Source organism: Typopeltis vanoorti, chromosome 1 (assembly GCF_054136105.1).
Source record: "Typopeltis vanoorti isolate ZY-2024b chromosome 1, IOZ_Tvanoo_1.0, whole genome shotgun sequence".
NCBI classification, from domain to species: Eukaryota; Metazoa; Arthropoda; class Arachnida; order Uropygi; family Thelyphonidae; genus Typopeltis; species Typopeltis vanoorti.
Window position 1 is genome coordinate 178,290,373 of NC_143549.1, and position 25,413 is coordinate 178,315,785.

The 25,413-nt window shown below is 36.2% G+C and overlaps 1 protein-coding gene across 3 annotated transcripts in view; it reads right to left on the reverse strand.

The window, feature by feature from the left end:
- LOC150110672 (glucose transporter type 1-like) overlaps nucleotides 1–25,413 on the reverse strand; it is a 1,175,276-nt gene that overhangs the window by 592,055 nt on the left and 557,808 nt on the right. For all 3 annotated transcript variants that reach the window (XM_090395569.1, XM_090395562.1, XM_090395554.1), the window contains exon 7: nucleotides 10,218–10,342. In XM_090395569.1, coding sequence (XP_090251695.1) covers nucleotides 10,218–10,342 — 125 coding nt within the window. The remainder of the gene's footprint in view (nucleotides 1–10,217; nucleotides 10,343–25,413) is intronic.

Genomic DNA, 25,413 nt, shown 5'->3' on the forward strand with positions numbered 1-25,413 from the left:
CATCAACCCCAGATCTCTTGTCTCCCCTACTTCATCCAGTTTAACTCCTCCAACTGAGTATGCAGTCTCCCATTGATGTATCCCAAACTTCAAGACTTTACATTTTGCTGCATTAAACTGACAAGCGCCACCATAGCGCAATTGGAAGAATGGCAGTACGTTGTGCCCTTCGATTGGAAAAGGCCTAAGTTCGATTCTCATTGTGATTGGAGGAATCTTTATGTGGACTTTTTAAATTGAAGGTGAGTTAGCCGACCTCATATGGAGGTAGCAGGGTTTTTTCCTCCCAGAAACTTGGGTTTTTCATCCCGCATACAGACAAATCAGTCCTTCAGAACACATGCAATTTACAGACAAAAAATACTAGTTGTGGCAGTGGTGGGCAGTAGATGGCGTTGGTGTGGATGATTGGTAGTAGAGGTTCTGTGTGGTGGTGGGGATGGGGTGTTGTGTGGTCAGTGTCCTCCTGCGATGAGTCTTCGGACTCCTTGGAGGTGTCACGAATAATAATAATAATAATAATAATAATCATCATCATTAGGGGGCTCTTGAAATCCATTGAAATATCAGTATCTAAATAAATTATCTTTGTCTTGTAATATTATAAGTCAGTATCATTAAAGAGTTAATATGCATAGATGTGATATTTCTGTGGGAAATGGAATGAAAATAATCACTGACAAAATGCTTTGAAGATACAAGAGAATTTTATGTTATTCAAGAGTATTTAAACAGAGCTGATGCTAATCTAAGTGGTATAGTTATCTAGACAAAATGGGAGTTGGAAGACTGACAATTAACTATAGATAACTCCTAACTCTTGGTGTCAAATTAGTCAAAAAGAGAATTCAGGAATGAGTGGATAAAAATATGATACTGTATGAGGGACAACATGACTTTGCAAAGGCTCGGTTATGCCTGAGTAATTTACTATATATTTAAAATAGAGTAACAGCTGAGTTGGATAAAGGACATAGTTACAAAATGATTTGTTGGATTTGCAAAGGCATTTGACAGAATACCGCATGTTATGCAAATTAGAACAAATGGGGGATGCATATAACACTGGTTATGTGGATAAGAGGGTGGCTGGTAGACAGATATCAAAAAGTGGTATTTGGAAGGGAGAATCAAGGAGAAAAGATGACTAGTGGAGTGTCGCAACATTCAGTGCTAGGACTACTACTGTTTAATTTGTACATAATATGATATAGGAAATAACCTGAAAGGAAATATTCAGTTGTTGGCTGATGATGCATAATTAGGTAGAGTAATAGCGAATGAAGACGATGTGGAAAGCTTGTAGGATGATTTAAATACACTGTCAGTATGGGCAAAAAGATAATGGACATCAGTTTAATGTGGAAAAATGTGAAGTTATGCATTTTGGGATAAAGAGATTACAAGCTCTGTACCATATTGATGGAAATGTACTTCAGGAAATAAATGAAGCTAGAGATTTAGGGGTGGTAGTAGACAGGGAGTTAATGTTTATAGGACATACTGTTAAGGTTGCTAACGTAGTCTATATGATTACTTGGCTATTGAAGAACACACTAACAAGTAGAGACAAGCAAGTTGTTATTCCTCTTTATAAGGCTTTGATACATCCACATCTGAATTACTGTGCTCAGGTCTGGCCTCCTGGGTTTCTTGGGGCTGAGGAAGCAGTCCAGAAAATTCAGAGGTGAGAGATCAAGATGGTGAGCAGTCTGTGGAATGTTCTATATGAGGATAGATGGAGGATGTGTGGATTGCAGATGGTTGATAGGATAAAAAGAGGTAATATGATAGAAACGTTTAAGATTTTTAAAGGATTTTATAGGATTGATGAAGGGGAAAATGTTTTGGCACGGCCAAAAGGACCAGAACAAGGGGTCATCCCTGGAAGGTGAATAAAGATGTGGTGAGTAGGGGATGTGCGAACTAGATGTTTTGCTTGGAGAGTTGTGAATGAGTGGAATGGGTTGCCAGAGTCAGTTGTGAGTGCACTGTTTGTTAATGGGTTCAAGGCGAGATATGATAGATTGTTTGGATAGCTTGGGTCTCACATGATGAGTCTTCAGACTCCATGGAAATGCCCATACAATAATAATAATGGTAACAATAATATCTCCATTTGTCTTGGTCATGTCTGAGCAAGTAGGAGGAAACTACTAAAGTTCGATGGAAACAGGTATAGTTATGTAACTTAAAAAAATTTATGAACAATTAATTGCAATTACTTCTAGTTTGTTTCCTTTACATATGTGAAACCATTATTTTAAAAAATAGTTTGTCACACATTTCCATTAAATGATTGGTAAGTGTAGAACACATATGTTGACTTATTTGTGATCGTGGCCCTTCTTCTCAACTTACCTCTGGCATACCATGGGAGCAGACTTTCAATCTACTCTAATTATATACGATACGAATTTTTCTTTTTTTTTTTAACATTCTGTAAATTTGGTTTAAGTATTTTCAACAAAACTCTACAATTTTATGCTATCAGGATTCTAGGTACTCTTTCAAGAACAGTTTTAAGTTTGTGATTTTTTGTTTGTTTTCTTGGTCACTACAGGTCACAGCATCCTTGCTAGCTGACAATGGCAGTTTTCTACTCAAACTTACTATTATGATATGTTAATGCAGCATATTTACTATTGTATTGCATTGTACATGTTTCAACAGGGAGACTGGAATGTAGGAATATGTAGAAATAAACTTAATAAAGTTATTTTTGTAAACATCTGTAAATGTTCAAAAAATTTCTTCAAGAAACACTACAAATTTAAATGACAGCTTACCATGGTAAGTAGAGATGTGTCATCATCTGCATGGAATATAATCTGTACATAATAATAATATGATACTAATAAATTATGTTAAATTATTAATATATTTTAATTGGTAATATGATTAGCGATCATTAAAACTTTCATTTAATTCTGTTATTTCCCTATAAAAATGGACTTTATTACATCATATGCACACACCCACACACACACACACATATGAAAAAGGTGCTACAAAAGTTCAAAATGAACAAGTTGTTCAGTAGAACTGGTGTGCTGGTAAGAAAAACAGAAACTAATGCAATATCATTCACGAGGGTGTTGGGTCATATATATATCACAAGGGTATCATGCTTGTTGAATATGCACTTCTGCCCACTGCGATGGTGATGTCACTCTTTTCTAAGGTAATGTGAACAGTTCCTCTTGACAGGTAAGCAATTTCTGAAAGGTTGCAGATATTGTCAATGAAATGTGCAGTTCACATAGATTGTAACTATTGGTGGAAGATTCCTGAGCATGCACAAAAATTACAACCTATTATTATTATTATTCAGGCCTCCATGGAGTCAAAAGACTCATCGTGGGAACCTATCTGAATGAAACTACCAAAATCTACTTTTGCAGTCAATGAGAGGACTAGTAAGAAGAGATATGCATATTTTTCAGGCAAGTCATGTATTTCTAGGCTTAAGATATTGTATGTATAGTATAAAATCTGGATGCAAAATATTTCCACTTTTCTGCCCAGTACCTACAGTATACAGTATACATAGAGTGACTGAACACAGTATACATAGAGTGATTGAAAAATCATGCAACTCATTTGAGATCTGCGTATGTCTTATTAAAAATTATAAATAAAAAATAAACTACAATTTTATTCATCACAAAATTCTAAATTGAAATAATTTTTTTTGTTTTCATTGCCTTCACTGATATCAATTTTATTATGATAGTATTGAAACTATAAAATGAAATGACCTGTTTGAAAGCCTTAAACTTGCTTTATAGGTTGGCATATAAAAGTAATTAGCTTACCCTTGAAGCTAGTCCACATATAAACATATATTATAATTACATAAGAAAGTGAAGATTACTATTGGAGAAAGGATGAGATGGAAAATGTTCTTAGAAGAAAAGGGAACACACACAGGTGAGGAAAAAAGAAACAAGAGAGTTTATGTGGAGAAGATTAGAAAGAGTAATTTTTTTTGTTGAGAGGTGGTTACAGGGTTGACACTGGGGAGTTCTTTCACTTGATTGAACAGCAGAAAGGAGTGATGACAAGAGGCCATTGCTGGAAGTTACGAAAGGAAACTGTGAGAAAGAAGGTGAGGAGTGGTTTCTTTGCATGGAGGGTGGTTGAACCGTGGAATGCATTGCCTGATAGAGTGGTGAGAGTGAGAACGGTCAGTGAGTTCAATGAGTTTAATGTTGTATTTGCGAAGTGTTCTGTCTATTTTTTCAGAAATGCCTCTAACATAAGGAATGGCAATAGCATTCTTGAAATCTTTTTTGTTCTTACTGGTATCTTTATGGAGGATCTTGTGAATAGTTTTTTTACTATATCCATTTTTGATAAATGTTTGGTTGATGATCTTGTATTCCTGGTTTAGAGCCTATTCATTAGAACAAATAGTTAGGGCTCTGTGTTTAAGGGTGCTTATGACACCTAGTTTTTGTGTTGGGTGGTAGTAAGAATTTTTGTGTATGTATTGGCCTGTGTGTGTAGGTTTGCGGTAAACTGAGAAGGAGAGACAGCCAGAGAGAAGACGTGTGTCTAGGAAAGGAAGAGAGTTGTTTTTTTCCATTTCAATGGTGAATTGGATACGTTTGTGTTGTTTGTTTAGGTGGCTAAGGAATGTATTTAGAACTTCGCGGCCGTGGGGCCAAATGGCAAAAATATCGTCGACGTATCTGAGCCAAATTTTGGGCTTTAGACATGCTGTCTCTAGAGCACGTTGCTCAAAGTCTTCCATATAAAAGTTAGCTATTGGAGAAGAAAGTGGTGAGCCCATGGCTGTACCTTCTTTTTGAAGGTAAATATTGTTTTGCCACACGAGCGGAGTACGTGAGCAAGAGGGCCGTGATGTCATGTGGAAATATGTTCTGTAGGAGCAAGATCATGTCATTGATTGGGACATTGGTGAAAAGGGAAGGTATGTCAAAGCTGATTAATAAATCTTGGTCATTGAGTGTAATGTTTTTAATTTTATTAATGAAATGTTGTGTATTTTTTTTTATGTAGGAAGGGGGATAAACTGTATCCATTTTATCAAAAATGGATACAGTACAAAACTATTCACAAGATCCTCCATAAAGATACCAGTAAGAACAAAAAAGATTTCAAGAATGCTATTGCCATTCCTTATGTTAGAGGCATTTCTGAAAAAATAGACAGAACACTTTGCAAATACAACATTAAAACCACCTTTAAACCCCCAAATAAGTTAAGACACCTACTCAGTTCTTCTAAAGATCCTCTTCCACACCTAGCACACCCAGGGGTATACAAAATACAATGCACATGTAACATACCATACATATACAATGCACATGTAACATACCATACATAGGGAAAACAGGGTGAACTATCCCAATCAGATATAAAGAGAACACAAACGACACATTAAATACCTCCATTTTGGTAAAACCGGCCTTTCTGATCACGCACTCCAAACATACCACAGAATTGACTGGAAAAATACCAAGTGCCTACACCGCACCAAAACCTGGTTTGAGAGAAAAATTAAAGAGTCATTTGAAATGCTCAAACACAACCCAAATCTCAACAAAAATGATGGCCTAACCATTTCAAGAATGTGAAGGACCCATCTACAACCTGTATAACAACCTAAACTAGCCTTAGAAAAATCCCATTACAAGAAGACAACCTGGTGAAGTGTTTGTAACATTAAACAGCAACTGAAAGAAATCATTTTATAACAATCAGAACTATCCAGAAGAATATTAATACATGAGGACTTTAGCAGTTTATTGTAGTTGTATTTATTTATACATATATATATATTTTATTTATTTATTTATTTATTTTTTTTTTTTTTATCACTAGAGGTCAGGCTAGGAAAAAAGGATTTATTAACTACGTAGATTTAGTTTACTGGTATACAGGGCATGAGCATGTAGCTTGGTTCCTTATACAGTTGTATTCTTCCGATGATGACCTCGATATAGGGGTTGAAACGTCAAGTTTTATTTTATTAGTAATTAATAAAATAATCTGTTCAACACGTGTGTTTTTGTGTCCCTAAATTTACAAATATGAGTGCTGATCACCATGTAACCTTAAAAAAAAGTAATTCTTAATCAAATTTTATTTAGGAAAACTCCTCTCACAACTAGCAACACTTACAGCAATTGTGAGGAAAATTCGCAGTAGTATTACAATATTTGGAACTGAGTTCTCGAGACTGTATTTTAGAATTAACTGCAAAAATTCAAAGTGTCACCCCCCTAGCTATGCCACTGCACTATCTTTTAATTTGTCTGTAAAGGTATTATTTGTATCTGCTTTATTTATTACTTACTTTTTCAGTGAGTTTTACTTATTTAGACCTAAAGTGTGGCATGCTGACTTCCCAGGGGTACATGGAAAGGTCTTTAGAAGAAATATGAGACACTTTTTTAAAAATGTTGATTATCTCTTTTTTATTTCTATATTTTTGTCACCATATTGCCAAAATAACTGCAGGTCTATATAATTAATTTTTCAATAATTAAAAAATCTAAAGGAAGTTTTAAACAAAATGTGTCTCTGGGCATGTATTGAATGACCTCTGTCAAGACCATATTTGTTGACCTCATGATTGCACGTGACCATGTGTTTTGAACTGTTTGCATTAAAATTTTAAATTCAAATAGTTCAAACACATGGTTAGAACTCTATGCTAAATTTTGGAATTATTCAAATCTTGAATTGTAACATCCCTCAGCGATTGTTTCGCCCCACATATGTGCATCTATATAGGTTTAATTGTGTTTGTATCACAACTCATGATGGATGTACAGGTTATATGCATGAAGTTGGGGTTTTCTGCACTTGTAGACCTCAGAAAAAATTAAAAACAGCAAAACCATCTTATTGACATGGAGATCTCATTTATGGCTAGAAATAATAAGTATAGAACCAGATTTCACCAAACTAACTTTTTCCCAACACAAACAGCTTCATTTGTCTCATTAATCTCTTCTTTTATTATTGAAAATTTAGATTTCATATTTTTCATTTCTAAAGAAAAAATCTACTAATGCCTTTTATTCTCAAAATGGAGTTCAGGCGTTTTAGTTCTAAATAACTTCTGGAAATTGAGATCAGCCATTTCCTACTCTTAGCCAATCAGAGATAGCTGACCCAAGACATCACTGATTTTTAAATGACATCTGGGGAAGAGAGTATAATAGACAGCTACTGTCATCTCATGATCCCATATTATTGCCTCAAATATTGTGTTTTATGGTTGATTTTCTTGAGTTTATGGGATGAAAAACCTATAAAGGTATTATTTGTATCTGCTTTATTTATTACTTATTTTTTCAGCGAGTTTTACTTATTTAGACCTAAAGTGTCGCGTGCTGACTTCCCAGGGGTACATGGAAAGGTCTTTAGAAGAAATATAAATAAATAAATTTACAAATATGATTAAGAATTATGTACATTACTATGGAATAACTGCCAATGTCATCGACGATTTTGCTAACAGAAAAGCAAAAAAAAAAAACATTTTAGAATGTTGAAATTAAAGTTTTACTTCAAAAATAAACAGAGTGTTTTAATTTATTTCCCTGTACGTCGTTTGACTTTTTGTAGCATTTTTGGTGTGTATTGAGAGGGGCGGCAAACTCAGGGACCGCCCCGGGTGGCAACAGCTCTAGCTACATCACTGAGATAGTGATCATATGAACTGTACTGTGAAAAGGCCTAATAACCCACAACAAAAACCACTAACACCAACAATATTATCTCAGAAATCAAAGTGCAGAATGGATACAATGCTGTTTAAACCAGCTCTGTATGAAGAAATTTCCCCCAGGAATTAATGGATACTACTTGGACTATGAGATATCCTATCAAAAATACCTAAAATCTTGTAACATATCTCAAAATTTAAATGAAACATTTAAAAGTCCATAACTATCAGTTTTGAACTTCCCCATGGGAAGTCTCCAAAGTAAGACAACCAGTATGCAAAATTATATAACCCTAAACAATGCCAACACATTCAGCAAATACTGAGATTACTAACTCACAGATGTCCATAATAGACAAACATTCAAATGAGAAAACTTCACAGGACTTATAAAATGACTCTATCTCACCCAAACATTGAAATCTTTGACACAGCACCATAAAGCATGTGTTTCTTCCCAACCATACTTATTTTCTATAAGTTAGATATAATAATGGGGGGGGGGGTCTTGGTATGTAATGGTAATTGAAAATTATTTAAACAAAAACCATGCGAAGTTGTTTAATTTGTATATAAATGATATAGGAAATGGCTTAAAGGGAGATATTCAGTTGTTTGCCGATGATGCAAAGTTGGGTAGTGCAATAAAAAATCAAGCTGATGTTGAAAGTTTGCAGGATGATTTAAATAAGCTGGTAAAATGGGCAAAAGATAATGGATGTCAGTTCAATGTGGAAAAGCGTAAAGTCATGCATTTTGGGATTAAACGATTACCAGCTGTGTACTACATTGATGGAAAGGTACTCCAAGAGATTGATGAGGCTAGGGACTTAGGGGTATTGGTAGATAGGGAGATGAAGTTCAGAGGACACATTGCTAAGGTGTCCAAGATTGCACATAGGATTACTTGGTTGTTGAGGAACACACTGACATCCAGAGATAAAGAGGTTATTATTCCCGTTTATAAAGCATTGATACTTCCACATTTGGATTACTGTGCTCAGGTCTGGTCACCTGGATTCCTTGGAGATGAGGAGGCTGTGGAGAGGGTTCAGAAAAGAGTGACCAAGTTGGTGAGTGATATAAAAAATGCCCCCTACATTGATAGATTGAGAGCTTGTGGATTGCAGAGATTGGTTGATAGGCAAAGAAGAGGGGATATGATAGAAACATTTAAATTACTGAAAGGTTTTTATAGGATTGATGCAGGGGAAATGTTTCAGCTATGTGATAGTGATGGAAGAACAAGAGGTCATCTCTGGAAATTAAAGAAGAGTGTGGTTAACAAAGGTGTCAGAACAAGGTTTTTTGCCTGGAGGGTGGTGAACGAGTGGAATTCATTGCCTGACTTAGTTGTGAGCTCTTCGTCTGTAAATGAATTCAAGAAGAGATATGACAGATACTGTTTTGCTAGTTTGGGTCTCCCGCGATGAGTCTACTGACTCCATGGAGATACCCGTAATAATAATAATAATAATAATAATAATAATAATGCTCTGCTGGAAAGTCCAGATCTATTATTATTGGATTCTTCTTTCCTTGTCTGTAAACCACTTCTTATGTTTTTCTTACTCCTTTTTTTTTTTTAAAAAAAAAAGAGTGGAGGACATTTTTCATAAAGGAGAGAGAGAGAAAAAAAGAAAGACAAAGTAGAATAAGAGGCCATTCCTGGAATCTTATAAGCAGGATGTGAGTAAAGGAGTGAGGAACAAGTTCTTGCATGGATAGTGGTTGATGAGCAGAATGCATTGTCTGAGAGTGCGATGAGTGCAAAAATTCTAAAAGGTGTGGTTTAATGATATTTGTGTGTGAGAATATTCATCTTCTGCAAATCTTCTGACTTCTCCAAAGAAGTCTTGATTCTTTGGAAGTCTGATGTGAATAATATTAATAATAAAATTTCTCACATGGGTTACATTATGACTTAGTAGATAAGGCATTCATCTCCCAAATTGAGAATTGCAGGTTTAAATCCTGCCAGGAATTTAATTGAAGTTTATTTCTTTTCACTGATCAGTGCTTGAATTCTGGATTAGCATACATAATACTTCAAACAAGACAATTTGAAGTACATAATATTTCAAACGATCCGTATCTTACCTGAACACCCCTTGGGGATAAATATCAGGAAATTTATGATGATGATTGTAGTATATCAAAGCTACATGTAAAGCAAGCTATGGGCTGCTTATAAAGCAAAATATTAAGAAAGAATACTCTAATTTCAATTTTATTAATAGCATAGTAATTCTACTCTAATTAAAATGTCTAACAGGACATCTCCTTTTAATAAACACCCTAATATTTTGTTGCACTCGTTATGATGTATGAGAGTTGTTTTATTGCACGTTTTCTGTTAAAAGAAAAATGGAAATATGCAATGTTTAAAATATGGAAATAGTTTGAATCATTTCTTCATTGAATAAAAATGCCAACTTTAGGAGTTGCATGACTTTTTAATCATCTTGTATAATGCATTTACTAACAATGAAATTGAAAAAGCACATACCACAGTTAAATCCTATAACAAGTCGTCCTACTACAAGCAACTCAATGCTCCGAGAAATTTTACTAGATCCCATCAAAGCAGCACCAATAATTCCCATAATGTTGTTCAATAATAAACCTCCTCTCCTGAAATAGATACAGAATGCTAAAAGCTGGAAAGAAGAAAAATTCTGAAAATACTTTAAGACTTGTTTCAAAAACTGATTCATAAAATTAATTATGCATATGCTTTTTTGTACATAAAATACATGTCAAATTAAAGTATATTTTTACTTGTTTTGATGTTACATTTTCATGCTTAATGCTCATCAAAAATAAACTAATGATTACCAACAACAAGGTTCTTACCATTTGCAGCAAAACTCCTGGATAATGGCTTGAAATAACCATAGAATGAAAAATAGAAAATGTGAAAGTGATGAAAGATATACAAATATTTTGGGTACTTCTCCTACTAGCTTTTTTTTTCAAAAAAAGATTGATCTCTGAGATTAATAATTAAAGCATATTGAAAGAGAAGTATTCTGAAGGCAGCAATGTTAAGTATTTTATTTTTATTTTTTTGAAGCGTTATCAGTTAAAACATACTTGCTTTAAAAGTTACTACTGAAGGATGACACTGTTGGATGGTTATGGTAGCAGGGTGAGAAATTTTACATGTTGTCAATGTTACACAAATGCTAGAGTGAATGATTCTGTGTGATAACTGGAAAGGAAGCAAATGCTAGAGGAATTATAAGTAAAGAATTGGAGGTGAACAAAGTGTTAATTGAGCTAGATGTCAGTAAAGCTGTGGGGTGTAACAAGATATCAACAAGTGTGTGTGTGTGTGTGTGTGTGTGTGTGTGTGTGTGTGTGTGTGTGTGTGTGTGTGTGTGTGTGTGTGTGTGTGTGTGAGCGCGTGCTGATATTCTCTAATTGTAGATTAACTATTACTGTGAGATATTCAAGTGCAGAATGTGGTATTTGGATAAATTTCTTAGGTGATATTATCATAATTTCATTGTTTTTTCTTAGCACACTGATACAACATGGTGATGAAAAGCAAATCTTTGCATAGGTCTGCATGAAAGACAAATAAAGAAGACGGTGTGGATTTCTAAAAAATAGCATGGTGCCATGAATGTAATATGTATGCATGGAAAGATGTTGCAGATATTTATAAAGAGAGACTGAATAAGAGAAAAGAATGAGAGTGAGCATGTGGGAAATGTGATATTCTGATAGACCAAATACGAGTAGGAAACATGGCGTCATGAATGTTCACAGAATGTGTGGAAATGATAGTACGGAAAAAAGTTTGATTAACAATAAAATGGGTGATAATTTATATGATGTTAAAAAACAGAATGATATTAACAATAAAGTGAGCAATAATGATGTTGAAAAACGGAGTGCTGTTAATGGTCAGGTGGCAAACAGGTTTGACAATAAACAAGTGTGTATAACTGGCGATAAAATAGCAAGAGTAAATTATAGTGAAAAAATGGTCCAAGATTTGAAAGCTGAGTTGATGAAGATGAGGCAAATGTGGAGTGAAATTAAGAAAATTGTAGATATGTATGAAAGGGAAACAAGAACAAAAATAAATGATGTCAAAATGATGTAAAAAGAATTCGAGGTAACAAAGTTGATGTAAAACTAAGGTTCTGTTCTTTTGCACCTGGTGGCCTCATCCTGTGGTCAGGAAAAAGAGCCATGACCCCTTCAAGTGATTTCTTTTCTATTGGTTTTAAAGAAGGTTTCTTCATCTGCAGCATAATTTAGGATCAAGGGAAGCAGTTGTTGTATATAATACCTCAAAGATGGATGATGGGAAATGGCATATAGTACAAGCCATCAGATTAAACAAGAATCATCATTAACCGTTGATAATGGAGTAACAATGACAGGAGTATCTCCTGGAACATTAAATCAGTTAAATATCAACAGTGGTTTATATTTAGGTGGAATGGAAGACATAGCACATCTGAGTTTAGATAAATATCATTCAGGCAATGATGCAGAGAACCCTGATATGCAGAAACAGAGAAATTATGTATGATTCCATCATATAAGGCCTTGATCAGGTTGATTATTGATTATTGTGCACAGATTTAATCGCCAGGTTTTCATGGTGACGAGAATATGTTAGAAAGGGTACAGAGAAGATTCACAAAGGTAGTCAGTGGTCTTTGGAATGTGGAGTACGAGGACAGATTGAGAGAATGTAAGTTGCAGAGCCTTGTGAATAGGAGGAGGGGGGATATTATTGAGATATATAAGCTGGTCAGAGGTTGTTATCAGGTAGACATGGAAGAGATTTTTCCTAGAATGGGAGAGGGGAGTAGAACAAGAGGCCATTGCTGTAAACTGTATAAGGAGAGTGGGAGCAAAGGAGTGAGAAGCAGATTCTTTGCATGGAGGGTGGGGTGAGTGGAATGCATTCACCAAGTGTGTTGTGGATGTGGACACACTGAATCAGTTTAAGACACGGTTGGATGAGCACTGTATGCAATAGTGAGTACCTTCTACGATGAGTCTCTAACTCCATGGAGGTCAAATGTTGATAATAATATTAATAATTTCCTACTCTGCTATTTAGATCTCCAACAAAGACCATTTCCTTTTTCATTGTGTCAGGTGCTTTCTCTAAAGATTTAAACATTCCTCCTCGTCTAGCTTAGTAGAACCTTCTGTGGACCATAGGCATAAATAAGTCACTGTCCACTTCCCCATTCTGACAGCTGGCTAAGTTGGCCAAAAGACTGCAGGTTCAAATCCCACCGTGGGCATGGATGTTTGTGATTGTCTGTGAAAATACTAGTGGTGGTGGGCAGTAGATGCCGTTGGTGTAGTTGTAGTTATTGGAGAGAACTGCAGAGTAGGTACACTATCAATGAGTCTTTGGACTTCCTGGAGGTGTTATGTAATAATAATAATAATAATAATAATATGAAAATGGTAATAAAAGACCAATCAGTGATGTTGTATGGTGATTTGATTATTAGAGGTATGGCAAATGAGAACATGCACAAGATTTGTTTACCTGGAGATAAGACTGATTGAGGTGCTGGTTATGAGGACTAAGCAAGCAATGGAGTTTTAGTAGGGACAAATGATTTGACTGGGAACAAGAGGATGTAAGATTCGATATCAGGAGGTTGTTGAGAAGGATATAAATGATAATAGTGTGATAGGAAAGATAGTCAGTGGGTTGCTCAGGTATGACAGTGATGAGCAAGAATTATGAATGATATGTTAACAGAAAGGTGCTTAAGGTGCTTAAGGGGTGCTTAAGGGTCAAAGCTGTATAACTGAGAGGAGACCTCCACATAGCCTTTAAAGGAATGCGGAGAACCGACCAGGGCTTCTGATCTAATGTCCAATCCTCACCTTCTCGTGGTGCACCCTGTTGGGTATCTAATTTGATACTGAACGAATGAGAATGGGCTGGCAATTTGGGATTTAGCCGACCAAATTGTATTCTTATTGGTTAAACCAAAATAAAAAATGATGGTACAACATGACAAAATTTCATGCCGGCTGGGGCGTCGCCAGGTTAAACAAGGCCCCCGTTGTTTTCGCCAGGGAACCAGGGCGAACAGCGAAAAGTCAGCTACTGGAACAAATCTGAAAACAAAGTCCAAGTCAACATCACCAGAATTAAACATCGGTACTATCAACGTAAGAAGCCTGAATGGCAAAGAAATGGAGCTAGCTGAGGAATTAGATAAGTACCAGATAGACATAATAGGGATGACTGAAACAAAAAAGACCAAAACTGGTGAGATCTTTCTGAGCAATAAATACAAAATGTTATATTCAGGCAATGACAATCAAGGAAAAGAAGGAGTAGCCATAGTATTCAACACAAAATACGAGGCTAATCTTCTTGAATGAATGTCAGTCTCAAGTATAGTAATGTGGGCAAATATGAGAATGGGGAACTGAACAATGAGACTTATTTGTGCCTGTGATCCCACAGAAGGTTCTACTAAGGTAGAAGTGGAGGAAATTTTTGAGGCTTTAGAAAAAGCAACTGACACAATAAAAAAGGAAAAGTTGGTCCTTGTTAGAGATCTAAATAGCAGAGTAGAAATGATTGTGAGACATACAAAAATATTTTGGGAAAATTTGGAGAAAAGAGCAAAGCTAATAATTAGGGCAAATATCTGTTGGATTTCTGCTCAGGACATGGACTGGTTATTACTAACACCATGTTCCAACATAAAAATGTGCACAAATTCACATGGAGAGAAGAGGCAAGGAATAAGAAAAGTCTCATTGACTATGTTATTGTTGATAGTGATGTTTTCTCCCTGTACAGGCACCAGAGTGTACAGAGGATTTGAAATTGGAAGTGATCACTATTTAGTCTTGAGCAGGATAAAACTGAATTTCATATTGAAAAGAATAACATGTAAGAAAGTTTTAAAGCGAATAAAAGTTGAGCAACTCTCAGATGTGAGCTGTAGACTAAAATATACAAACATTATTCAAGAAAAATGAAAGAGTTTGAGAACAGGAATCAAACCTTGGAGATTCAGTGGCAAACTCTAAAGAAAACTTGGATTGATTCTGCCAGAGAGGCATGTGGTGAGGTTGTCTGCAAGGATAAAAAAATCAGAACTCCCTGGTGGACACAGGAAGTTAAAGAGGCAGTGGAGGAAAAGAAGAAAGCATATCAAAAGTTCCTGTCAAATAAGTCAGCTTGTGCACTTAGAGAATACAGAGACAAATGCAAAAATGCTAAACACTGTGTAAAACTAGCTAAACAAAAGTCATGGGAGGACTTTGGCAAGAATATAGAAAATAAATATCAAGAAGGTGGCAAAATATTCTGGAGGTTGTTGAAGAAGCTTAGGAATGGTGAAAAGAGTGCTGTAAAAGGAGTTATAGATGATAAAGGTGACATGAAAATGGTAGAAAAAGATATCCTTGAAGTATGGAGTAATTACTTTGAAAAACTGCTAAATGAAACAAGTAGTGATGACAGCACACTGGTAAAAAACACTGACCAGGCATGCAGTCAGGAATACATATCCATGCTTGAAGTAGGAAAAGCCATCAAAGGCTTGAAATGTGGAAAGTCAGCAGGAGTAGATGATATTCGACCAGAAATGCTGAAGTATGGTGGTTTAAGAGTCTTACAGTGGCTGCACTGCATAGTTCAGAAAGCCTGGACAGAGGGACGAATTCCCGATGATTGGAGTAGAGCTCTCATAGTACCCATATATAAAAAGGGAAATAAAACTGAATGTGAGAATTACAGAGGTATTTTCCTACTGAGTGTTCCTGGCAAGATCTATGCAAGTATACTTGAGAAATGGTTGAGAAGAATTGTGGAAGAAAAGCTAGGTGAAGAACAAGCTGGATTCAGGCCAAATAGAGGCTGTCAGGATCAGATCTTCACTTTATGACAAATAGTCGAGAAAGCATGGGAATATAACAGAGATCTGTATTTAAGTTTCGTCGATTTGGAAAAGGCATATGACAAGGTGCCAAGAGAGAAGTTATTCAATATGCTGCAGTTATATGGTGTCAATGGGGCATTATATCAAGCAATACTTAGTCTTTATTTGAGTTGTAAGTCAGCAGTTAGAATTGAAGGAAGTACAGGAAGATGGTTTAATGTTAAATCTGGTGTGAGACAAGGATGTACATTATCCCCTCTGTTATTCATTATCTATATGGATCACATTATGAAGGAAAGTGGTATAAACATGATTTCAAAATTGGAGATGTTAATGTCAGCTCTTTGCTTTATGCGGATGATGTTATACTTCTAAATAAATCCGCTACAAGTCTGCAAGATTCTCTGACTAAATTGAATAGCTGTTGTAATAGATATGGTACGAAGGTCAGCAATAAAAAGACAAAGACAATGAAAATAGGCAGAATCATTGAAAATGTCAACTGTGTTGTGAATGGAGAACCTGTGGAACAAGTAAAACATTTCAGCTACTTAGGCACGATTTTTACTGAAGATGGTAAATTAAATATAGAAATAGACAACAGAATCAGCAAAGCTGGTATGGTGGGAAGTCAATTGAATAAATGCATATGGAATAAGAGAGAAATTAGTCGGAACACTAAATTAGCTGTATACGTTGATAAGACAGTGTTCAAACCAGTTTTAACTTATGGATCTGAGAGCTGGGTCAGAAGTAAAACACTTGACCAAAGACTAGAGACCGCAGATATGAGAGTCCTGAGGAAGATTATAGGCATGAACAGATGGCATCAATGACAATATCATATTAAAAACGAGGATATTAGGAAAGAACTTGACATTGTCAACATCCAGGAATGCGTTAACAGAGCTAATCTCAGGTGGTATGGTCACTTAAACAGAATGGGCGAAGAAAGATTAGCAAAACAAGTGTTCTCTGCCAGGTTGGCAGCAAAACAACCCAGAGGAAGACCAAGATATAGGTGGATTGAAACAGTACAAAGTGCCTTAGACGATAGAAATATAAGATCTGATAATGTTGGAGTCTTGACAAGTAACAGACTGATTTGGAGGAAAATTGTAGATAGGAAGTTAGTAATGATGTAATTTTTTCATGTAGTACTATCATATCCTGTACACCCCTTGAGGGTACATGGCAGGAATTTGATGATGATGAGGTCACATAGCAGAAATTGTAAATACAACTCAGAAGATAATTACGATGTTGAAGCAAACCTTGATATGTAAGGATAAGGATTTTGCCTCTTTATAAGGCGTTGATAAGACCGCACCTGAATTATTGTGCACAGATTTGGTCTCTTGGGTTCCAAGGGGACAAAGAAGCTGTAGAAAGGGAGCAAAGAGGAGTTACAAAGATTATATCCAGATTATGGGATTTAGATTATGAGGACAGATTGTGAGTATGTGGATTGCAGATTCTGGTGAACAGGAGAAAGAGGGGTGATATGAGAAAGGTTTATAAACTTTTCAATGGGTGTTATAGGATATTGTCTATTGAAATTTTCCATTATATAGAAGGCGGGAAGAGAACGTGGGGCATCCATGGAAATTAAGTTTGTCTGCAGTTAAACAAGGGGTAAGTGCTAGTTTTTTTTCTCACACAGAGCAGTGAGTGAGTGAGTGAGTGAAACAGTTTGCCTTTAGTGGTAGTGAGTGCATCTAGTGTGAATGAATTCAAGGGAAGGTATGACAGCTGGTTTGGGTGATTTATAGCCTCTAATGAGTCCTTGACTCCCTGGAAGTCTCAGATGATGACAATAATAATAATAAGAAGAAGAAGAAGGAGAATAAGAATGACAGAAAAGTGAGCAAAACTGCAAATGATGAAACCAAAGTGAGCAAAACTGCAAATGATGAAACCAAAGTGAGCAAAAAAAAAAAAAAAAAAAAAAGGACAGAAAAAAGTGAGCAGCACTGCAGGAGCAAAAAAAAAAAAACAAATAACAGAACAAAAGTGACTGCAAGAGCAAAAGAAACTGTGAATGACAATGAGATGTAAGATTAGATGTTTGGTTGATAAGAATGAAAGAGCAGAAAAGGATAGGATGAAGGAAAGTAGAGAACAAGCAGTGGCAAATGACCTAAAAGTGGCTATATAGAGAAATTCTAGTATGAAAAGTGTGGTGAATGAGAAGGTCCACAGTCTATTCTAGGAGGAAAGATGAGCAAGGTGACTGATATCCTGGATATTAGTTGTTATTAACGGAGAAAGTAGCACTGAAAGATTAGAGAACAGGAATGCAAGATCAATAGGGAAATAAGGGAAGTCAGGTTGGACAAGGATACATAGAAGGAGAGTGGTTGGTGAAAGCAGCAGTGGAGGTGTGTGGGCCAGCATGAAAATGGGATGATCTGGGATATAAGAGAAGCAGTTGAGTCTGAGAAGATATATGAGGTAAGTGGTGATTGGACGTGGGCAGTTGGAGAGAAATCACAGTCAACAGGTGGCATAGGCAGGACTGTTATAGGTCTAAAAGCGAACTGCTGTGTTGGGAAAGTCAGGAGCAGCACTGGAAATAAAGGAGATGAAATTATTTCACTGATTGAGTTTATTTGCCCCAAAATTGTCCAAATAAGTGAAACATGGGTTGAATAAGGATGATATCCTAATGGGAATAGAAATAAAAAAGTACAATGTTTTTTGTAAGGATAGAAAATACAAGAGGGGGGGAGGGAATACTATTGTACTGTAGATGATAGCAGAAGAATTGTGTATACACAAGGTAGAAATGCAAGAGGAAAACTGCCAGTGGATGGCTTTAGGTGGAAGTTAATAGGAAGAGATTTAGCTAGATGTTGATATAGGACAAGGAATGTGCATAATAGCGATGAAGAAATGTATATGTAACTTGGTTAGTGAACAAGGGAAGTATGATTATTATAGGTGATTTTAATTATGGTAAATATACTGGCATGAAGAGATAGCTTCTGGGAATTAGGAAAATCAATTTCTTGAATTCTCTTAAATTCTTGAGAGAAGACTACTATCTTAGTTAGTACATAAAAGAGAGCATACGACGAATGATAATCTTAGTTCATATCATTTCATCAGAGGAAATGATTATGAATGAGATCTTGAATTTCCTTCCAGATGTCAAGGGTGATTATGAGGTGATCACCAGGATGGTGGCCAGCATATAAGGGAAGCATATATATGCATCTACAAGGTCAATCATCATGTTAAGTTTAGGAGACAGGTTGGAGCTATATCATGGAATGAGGAGAGCAGAAAACAGATAAATGTTGCTTAGGCACTGACCAAGAGATATTTATTACTATTATTATTATTACCACCACCCAATATCCAATGGAGTCAAAGACTCATCTGGGAGGAGCTTTTATCATACATACACACACACAGCTCATCATACTGTGCTTTAAACACACTCAAATTCTCTGCAGACACCACACTCAGGCAAGGAATTCCAATCATTCACAACTCTGCATGAAAAAAAAACTGCTTCTCACTCCCCTACTCACACCTCTGGCTCTCCCCTGATCTCCCACTGTTCTCTGTAGAACCTCTCCAGTATTGATCCTATAACAACCCTTTACCAACTTGTAAGTCTCGATCATATCTCCCATCTTCATTCCTGTCCATTGGACTCTGCAAGTTGAACCTTCCCAATCTTTCTTCATACTCAATATTCCAGAGGTTAGAAACAACCTTAGTCAGTTGTCTCTGGATCCTTTCCAACATCTCTTCGTCCTTCTGAAAACAAGGTGACCAAATCTGGGCACAATAGTCCATGTGTGGCCTAATAAAAGCCTTATACAATGGAACAAGAATCTCCCTACTTCTACAAGTCAGTGTCCTCTGCATCATTCCCAGAAGCCTTGTGTTGTCTTCACAATTTTGGGTATGTGTCCCCTAAATTTCAGATCCTTATCCACTATCACCTGCAGATCTCTTATTTCCTCCACCTCCAACAATATATCCTCACCAAGCATAAATTCTGCATTCCATCTTTGTTTTCCAAATTTTAAAACCTTACATTTTGCAACATTAAAATCACACCCCCATTATCGTGCTCAATCATTCAATTTATTCAAGTCTAGTAAGGCCACAACATTTTTTCTACTCTTTGTGGTTCGTTCCAACTTTGCATCATCTGCAAACAACTGAATATCTCGATCCAAATCTTCATCAATATCATTAATATACAAGTTAAACAGCAATGCCCATAAAACAGGACCCTCAGGCACACCACTAGTAATTTTCCTTTTCCTGCCTTCAGCAGGAAAAGGAAATATGATAGAGATATAATAGAAAAGGAGATATGATAGAGAGCTACAAATTGGTAAGGGGTCGTTATAGGATCAATGCTGGAGAGGTTCTACAGAGAATGGTGGGAGATCAGGGGAGAACCAGAGGTGTGAGTAGGGGGAGTGAGAAACACGTTTCTTTCATGAAGAGTTGTGAATGATTGGAATTCCTTGCCTGAAAGTGTGGTGTCTACAGAGAATTTGAGTGTGTTTAAAGCACGATATGATGAGCTGTGTGTATGATAAAAGGTCCTCCCAGAAGAGTCTTTGACTCCATTGGATATTGGGTGGTAATAATAATAACAATAATAATAATAAATATCTCTTGGTCAGTGCCTTTTATACCACCATGCTGAAGTATGGTGGTATAAAAGTCTTACAGTGGCTGCACTGCATAGTTCAGAAGTCCTGGACAGAGGGACAAATTCACGATGATTGGAGTAGAGCTCTCATAGTACCCATATATAAAACGTAAAATAAAGTTGAATGTGAGAATTACAGACGTATTTCCCTATTGAGTGTTCTTGGTAAGATTCATGCAAGTATACTTGAGAAACAGTTGAAAAGAATTGTGGAAGAAAAGCTTGGTGAAGAACAAGCTGGATTCAGGACAAATAGAGGCTGTCAAATCAGATCTTCACTTTACGACAAACAGTTAAAAAATCATGGGAATATAACAAAGATCTGTATTTAAGTTTGGTCAACCTGGAAAAGGTATATGACAAGGTGCCAAGAGAGGCTATTCAATACGCTACAGTTATAAGATATCAATGGGGCATTATATCAAGCAATACTTAGTCTTAGAGTTGTAAGTCAGCAGTTAGAATTGAAGGAAATACAGGAAGATGGTTTAATGTTAAATCAGGTGTCAGAAAAGGATGTACATTATCTATATGAATCACATTATGAAGGAAAGTGGTATTAAACCTCATATCAAAATTGGAGATGTTAATGTCAGCACTTTGCTTTATGCGGATGATGTTATACTTCTAAATAAATTCGTTATAAGTCTGCAAGATTCCCTACTAAATCAAATAACTGTTGTAATAGATATGGTACGAAGGTCAGCAATAAAAAGACAAAGACACTGAAAATAGGCAGAATCGTTGGAAATGTCAACTGTGTTGCAAACGGAGAACCTGTGGAACAAGTAAACATTTCAGCTACTTAGGCACGATTTTTAGTGAAGATGGTAAATTAAATATGGAAATAGACAACAGAATCCACAAAGCTGGTATGGTAGGAAGGAAATTGAATGAATTCATATGGAATAAGAGAGAAATTAGTCAGAACACTAAATTAGCTATATACAAGTCAGAACACTAAATTAGCTATGTTCATACCAGTTTTAACTTATGGATCTCAGAGCTGAGTCAGAAGTAAAACACTTGACCAAAGACTAGAGACTGCAGATATGAGGGTCTTGAGAAAGATTAGAGGCATGAACAGATGGCATCAATGGCAATATTATATTAAATATCAGGATATTAGGAAAGAATTTGACATTGTCAGCGTCCAGGAATTCATTAGCAGAGCTAATCTCTGGTGGTATAATCACTTAAACAGAATGGGTGAGGAAAGATTAGCCAAACAAGTGTTCTCTGCCACGTTGGCAGGAAAACGACCCAGAGGAAGACAAAGATATAGGTGGTTTGATACGATACAAAGTGCCTTAGACCAGCGCTTCCCAAACTGTGGGCCGTGGCCCCCTTGGGGGCCGTAGGTTTTGTTAAGGGGGGGCCATGAAATAATGAAAACAAATTTAAAATGTTTTAAGACTAAGTATATTTTTTTTATTTTAAAAGAAACGTATTTAACTTTTATTATTTCTTTTTTGTTATTTTTTATATTTTAATGGAAAAATTCACACATTGGTGTTGGTTCACAAACTTTGCTTCCTGCGTATTTCGGCTTAATGAATATTAGTAAATATTGCTTATTCATGTTTCATTTCAAAGCAGTGGTTAATTGTATTTACTTCGAATGCTCTCCAGGGAAGCTGCAAATCTTCCTATCCCTTTCATCATGCGTTCGTAATCAGGGACTGTTGATATTGACTTTATATACATATCAAAACTCATTTTATATTATCACTCTCATCCGAGCTAGTTTTCTGTTACCAATAAAAGTTTCGCATATACTTCACACATGAAAAAAAGCTTAAACAAGTTCATGTGGGGATATAGTAACTCGCTTGCAGTGGTAAACAACACGCTCTCCCTAAGAGCCACTATACTGCAGAGGCAATAAAAATAAGTACTTTTATTATGCCAGTGAATAAGGTATGAGGAGTCTGTGTAATATATTTCTCAATAAATAGTGCAATTAGAGACAACTGGGATAAAAACACACTAATTAATGAATCACATGTCCCCTTATACAGAAACTATGCTGTATAGACTGAAACAAAACCATATGTTGCATGGGCAAACACAGTATCTAACTAAAAACTATTGTTATTAATTAGATGTATGTGAGTTCGATTTCCCAAGGCAGCAATAAAATTCAACCGAACGTGTTAAAATTCGTAAAAGTGTTAAAACTAAGTAATATATATATATATACAGGGTGTTCGGGATAAATTTGACAGTTTCGTAAGGAAAAAGAAAATCTTCTTTGTATCTATTAAATTTAATGAATTGACAAAAAAACATTACAGGCAGAGTTAATTACAATACTATCAACAAGATTTACTCAAAATAACCACCATTAGCATCGATCACAGCTTCAATTCTGCTTCGGAACCTCGAACAAGCTGATGCTACAGTCTCCCTGGGAAGGGCCGCAAAAACTGTTTTAATTTTATCCATTAACTGGGCTTTTGTATTACTGGAAGTGCGATTGGTGTCTTTTTCAACTGCGCCCCATACAAAATAATCCATGGGGTTAAGGTCTGGGGAGTTTGGAGGCCAAACATTTGGACTGGTGAAGTCGTAGAAATTTTCAGACAACCATTTTTGACTTTTCCCAGAGGTGTGGCAAGGGGCCGAATCCTGCTGCCATACATACGGCCTACCATTGGCTACCCTTGTTATCCAGGGCTTGACTACAGTTAGCAACTCCATGAACAAAGCCCGAATTCCAATGCCAGGGTTCTTCAACACCTGTTCCTGCAGATTTGCGAGGAATTCTGCTGTACGAACGCAATCAGATCGTCTGCTAGGGATCTTTCTTCTTGCTACATCCTCGTAGTCACCATTGCAAGTCTCTAGTTCATGCCTGATTGTTTTTACTGTATTCAGGGAGCATTGGGCAGCAGTCGTAATATCCTTATTTTGATGGCGGGCACGAATCATCATGATACAAGTTATTCTCTTCCATGATTCAGGTGGGTTCCAGCTATCCATCCTTTCTGACATCTTGTATATGAATGAAGAAGGGTCCAAACTTTTAAATGAAGAGAAGTGTGTGTTAATACATGTAACTTACGGAAAAATATAATTAATTATAAATATGTCAAATTTATCCCGAACACCCTGTATATATATATATATATAATGAATGTTATGGCAGTTTCACATATGGAATTCGGTTGAAGAGAGTTAGCATTTCAACTCAATTGTCAGCTATGCTTTTATCTTTCGGTTGCGCGATCTTTTGTTAATACCGCACCAATCATATGCACGTTTTAATAAACAGACTGCCTTTGCTGTCTGTTTCACGTTAGGCTTAATTACCGTAAAAGGAGAAAAGTCACAAAAGTGAAAAATGTTCCTGGTCCGGGGAATTCCTTATTCAGGTAATATTCACTAATTTCATGTTATCAGTCTGTGGTGTGCCAGTATTGGTGATATTATTTGATCTATTCTACGTTAAAAAATTTAATCCTGAGATGGATAAGTGGTTGGTAAAAAATAAAAAAAATAAAAAAATCCCGCGAACAATCAGAAGAAGCAGAAACAGACTAAAAAAAAAAAAAAAAAAAAAGGACAGTATTTTACCAGAACAGCCCGCATCGTCTTTAGAACCAAACAGTAAGAGGCAAAAAATGTAATACATGCATTTGATTTTTGCAATATTCGCTGTGTATGTTTTGTATTGAATATAAATACAATAAATATTACAATAATATATCAATCTATTACGATTTTTTTTCGAGGGGGGCCGTGAAATATTTTAATTTTTGCAAAGGGGGCCCTGACATCCAGAAGTTTGGGAAGCACTGCCTTAGACAATAGAAATATGAGATCTGATAATGTTGGAGTCTTGACAAGTAACAGGCTGGTTTGGAGAAAAATTGTAGATAGGAAGTTAGTAATGATGTAAATTTTTCATGTAGTACTATCATATCCTGTACACCCCCTTGAGGGTACATGGCAGCAATTTGATGATGATGAAGATGATGAACAGCAATGGCCCTAAAACAAGCCCTTGAGGCACACCACTAGTAACTTTCCTTTTCCTGGATATCGCTTCCCCATACACAACTTGTTGATACCTATCAGATAGCCAGTCTCCAATCCAATGCACCAATCTAATATCCAACCCCATTCGCTCTAGATTGACTATCAACTTATCATGAGGTAATCTATCAAAAGCCTTCGCAAAATCTAAGTAAATTACTGCACATCCTTCTCTGTCCAAGGAAGCAGTCACCTTATTGTAATAAGTAAGTAGATACTAAAACATGACCTCCCTTTAGCAAATCCATGCTGTCCATCAAAGATATTACCATTGTTGTCAACCCAATTCTGGATCCTGATTCTCACAAGCTTCTTCAACAACTACAACACTTGACACACAGATAGGCCTACAGTTTGATGCTTGAGTTCTATCACCTCCTTTATGAAGTGGCACAATCTTGCCCTCCTTCCACTCCTCAGGAACTTGACCCAGTGCAAGACTCGTATTAAAAAAATATGTCAAGGCCGGGTCAACTCCCTGGCATATTCCTTCAGAATACATGGTGATATATTATCAAGTCCCACAGCCTTATTTACATCTAGTTTGCTCAACTCCCAATACACCTCTTGCTCACTTACAGTTAGTCTCTCTTCCCCATCATCAACTGCTCTCAATCTCTCCATGAAGTCTCATTCACAAGATCGATAGCCCTTTATGAGCCTCATTAAGTATCTCCACCACACCTTCCACAACTGCTGTCGTCATACCATTTTCTCCAATCAATGTCATCCTTCAATAATTATTCTTTTCTGGCTACATATCGAAAGAACTCATTAGGATTCTTTTTGGCTTCATTAGCTAACTGCTGTTCATACCTCACTTTAGCTACCCTCACCAACCAAGTAACCTGCCTTGCCTGATCTTTGTAGTCCTCATGGAATTGGTTATTTCCACTTCTCCTATGCTACCTCCATAATGCCCTTTTTCTCTGCATCTCATGCTTAATCTCTTTATTCATCCACCTACGTTATTTAACCTTCTTGCCTTTGGAATATATTTAGACATTGCATCTATTAGATAATTTTCGAAAATCCCCCAAGCTGCATTGTTTTTTTTCCCATCTAACTCCTCA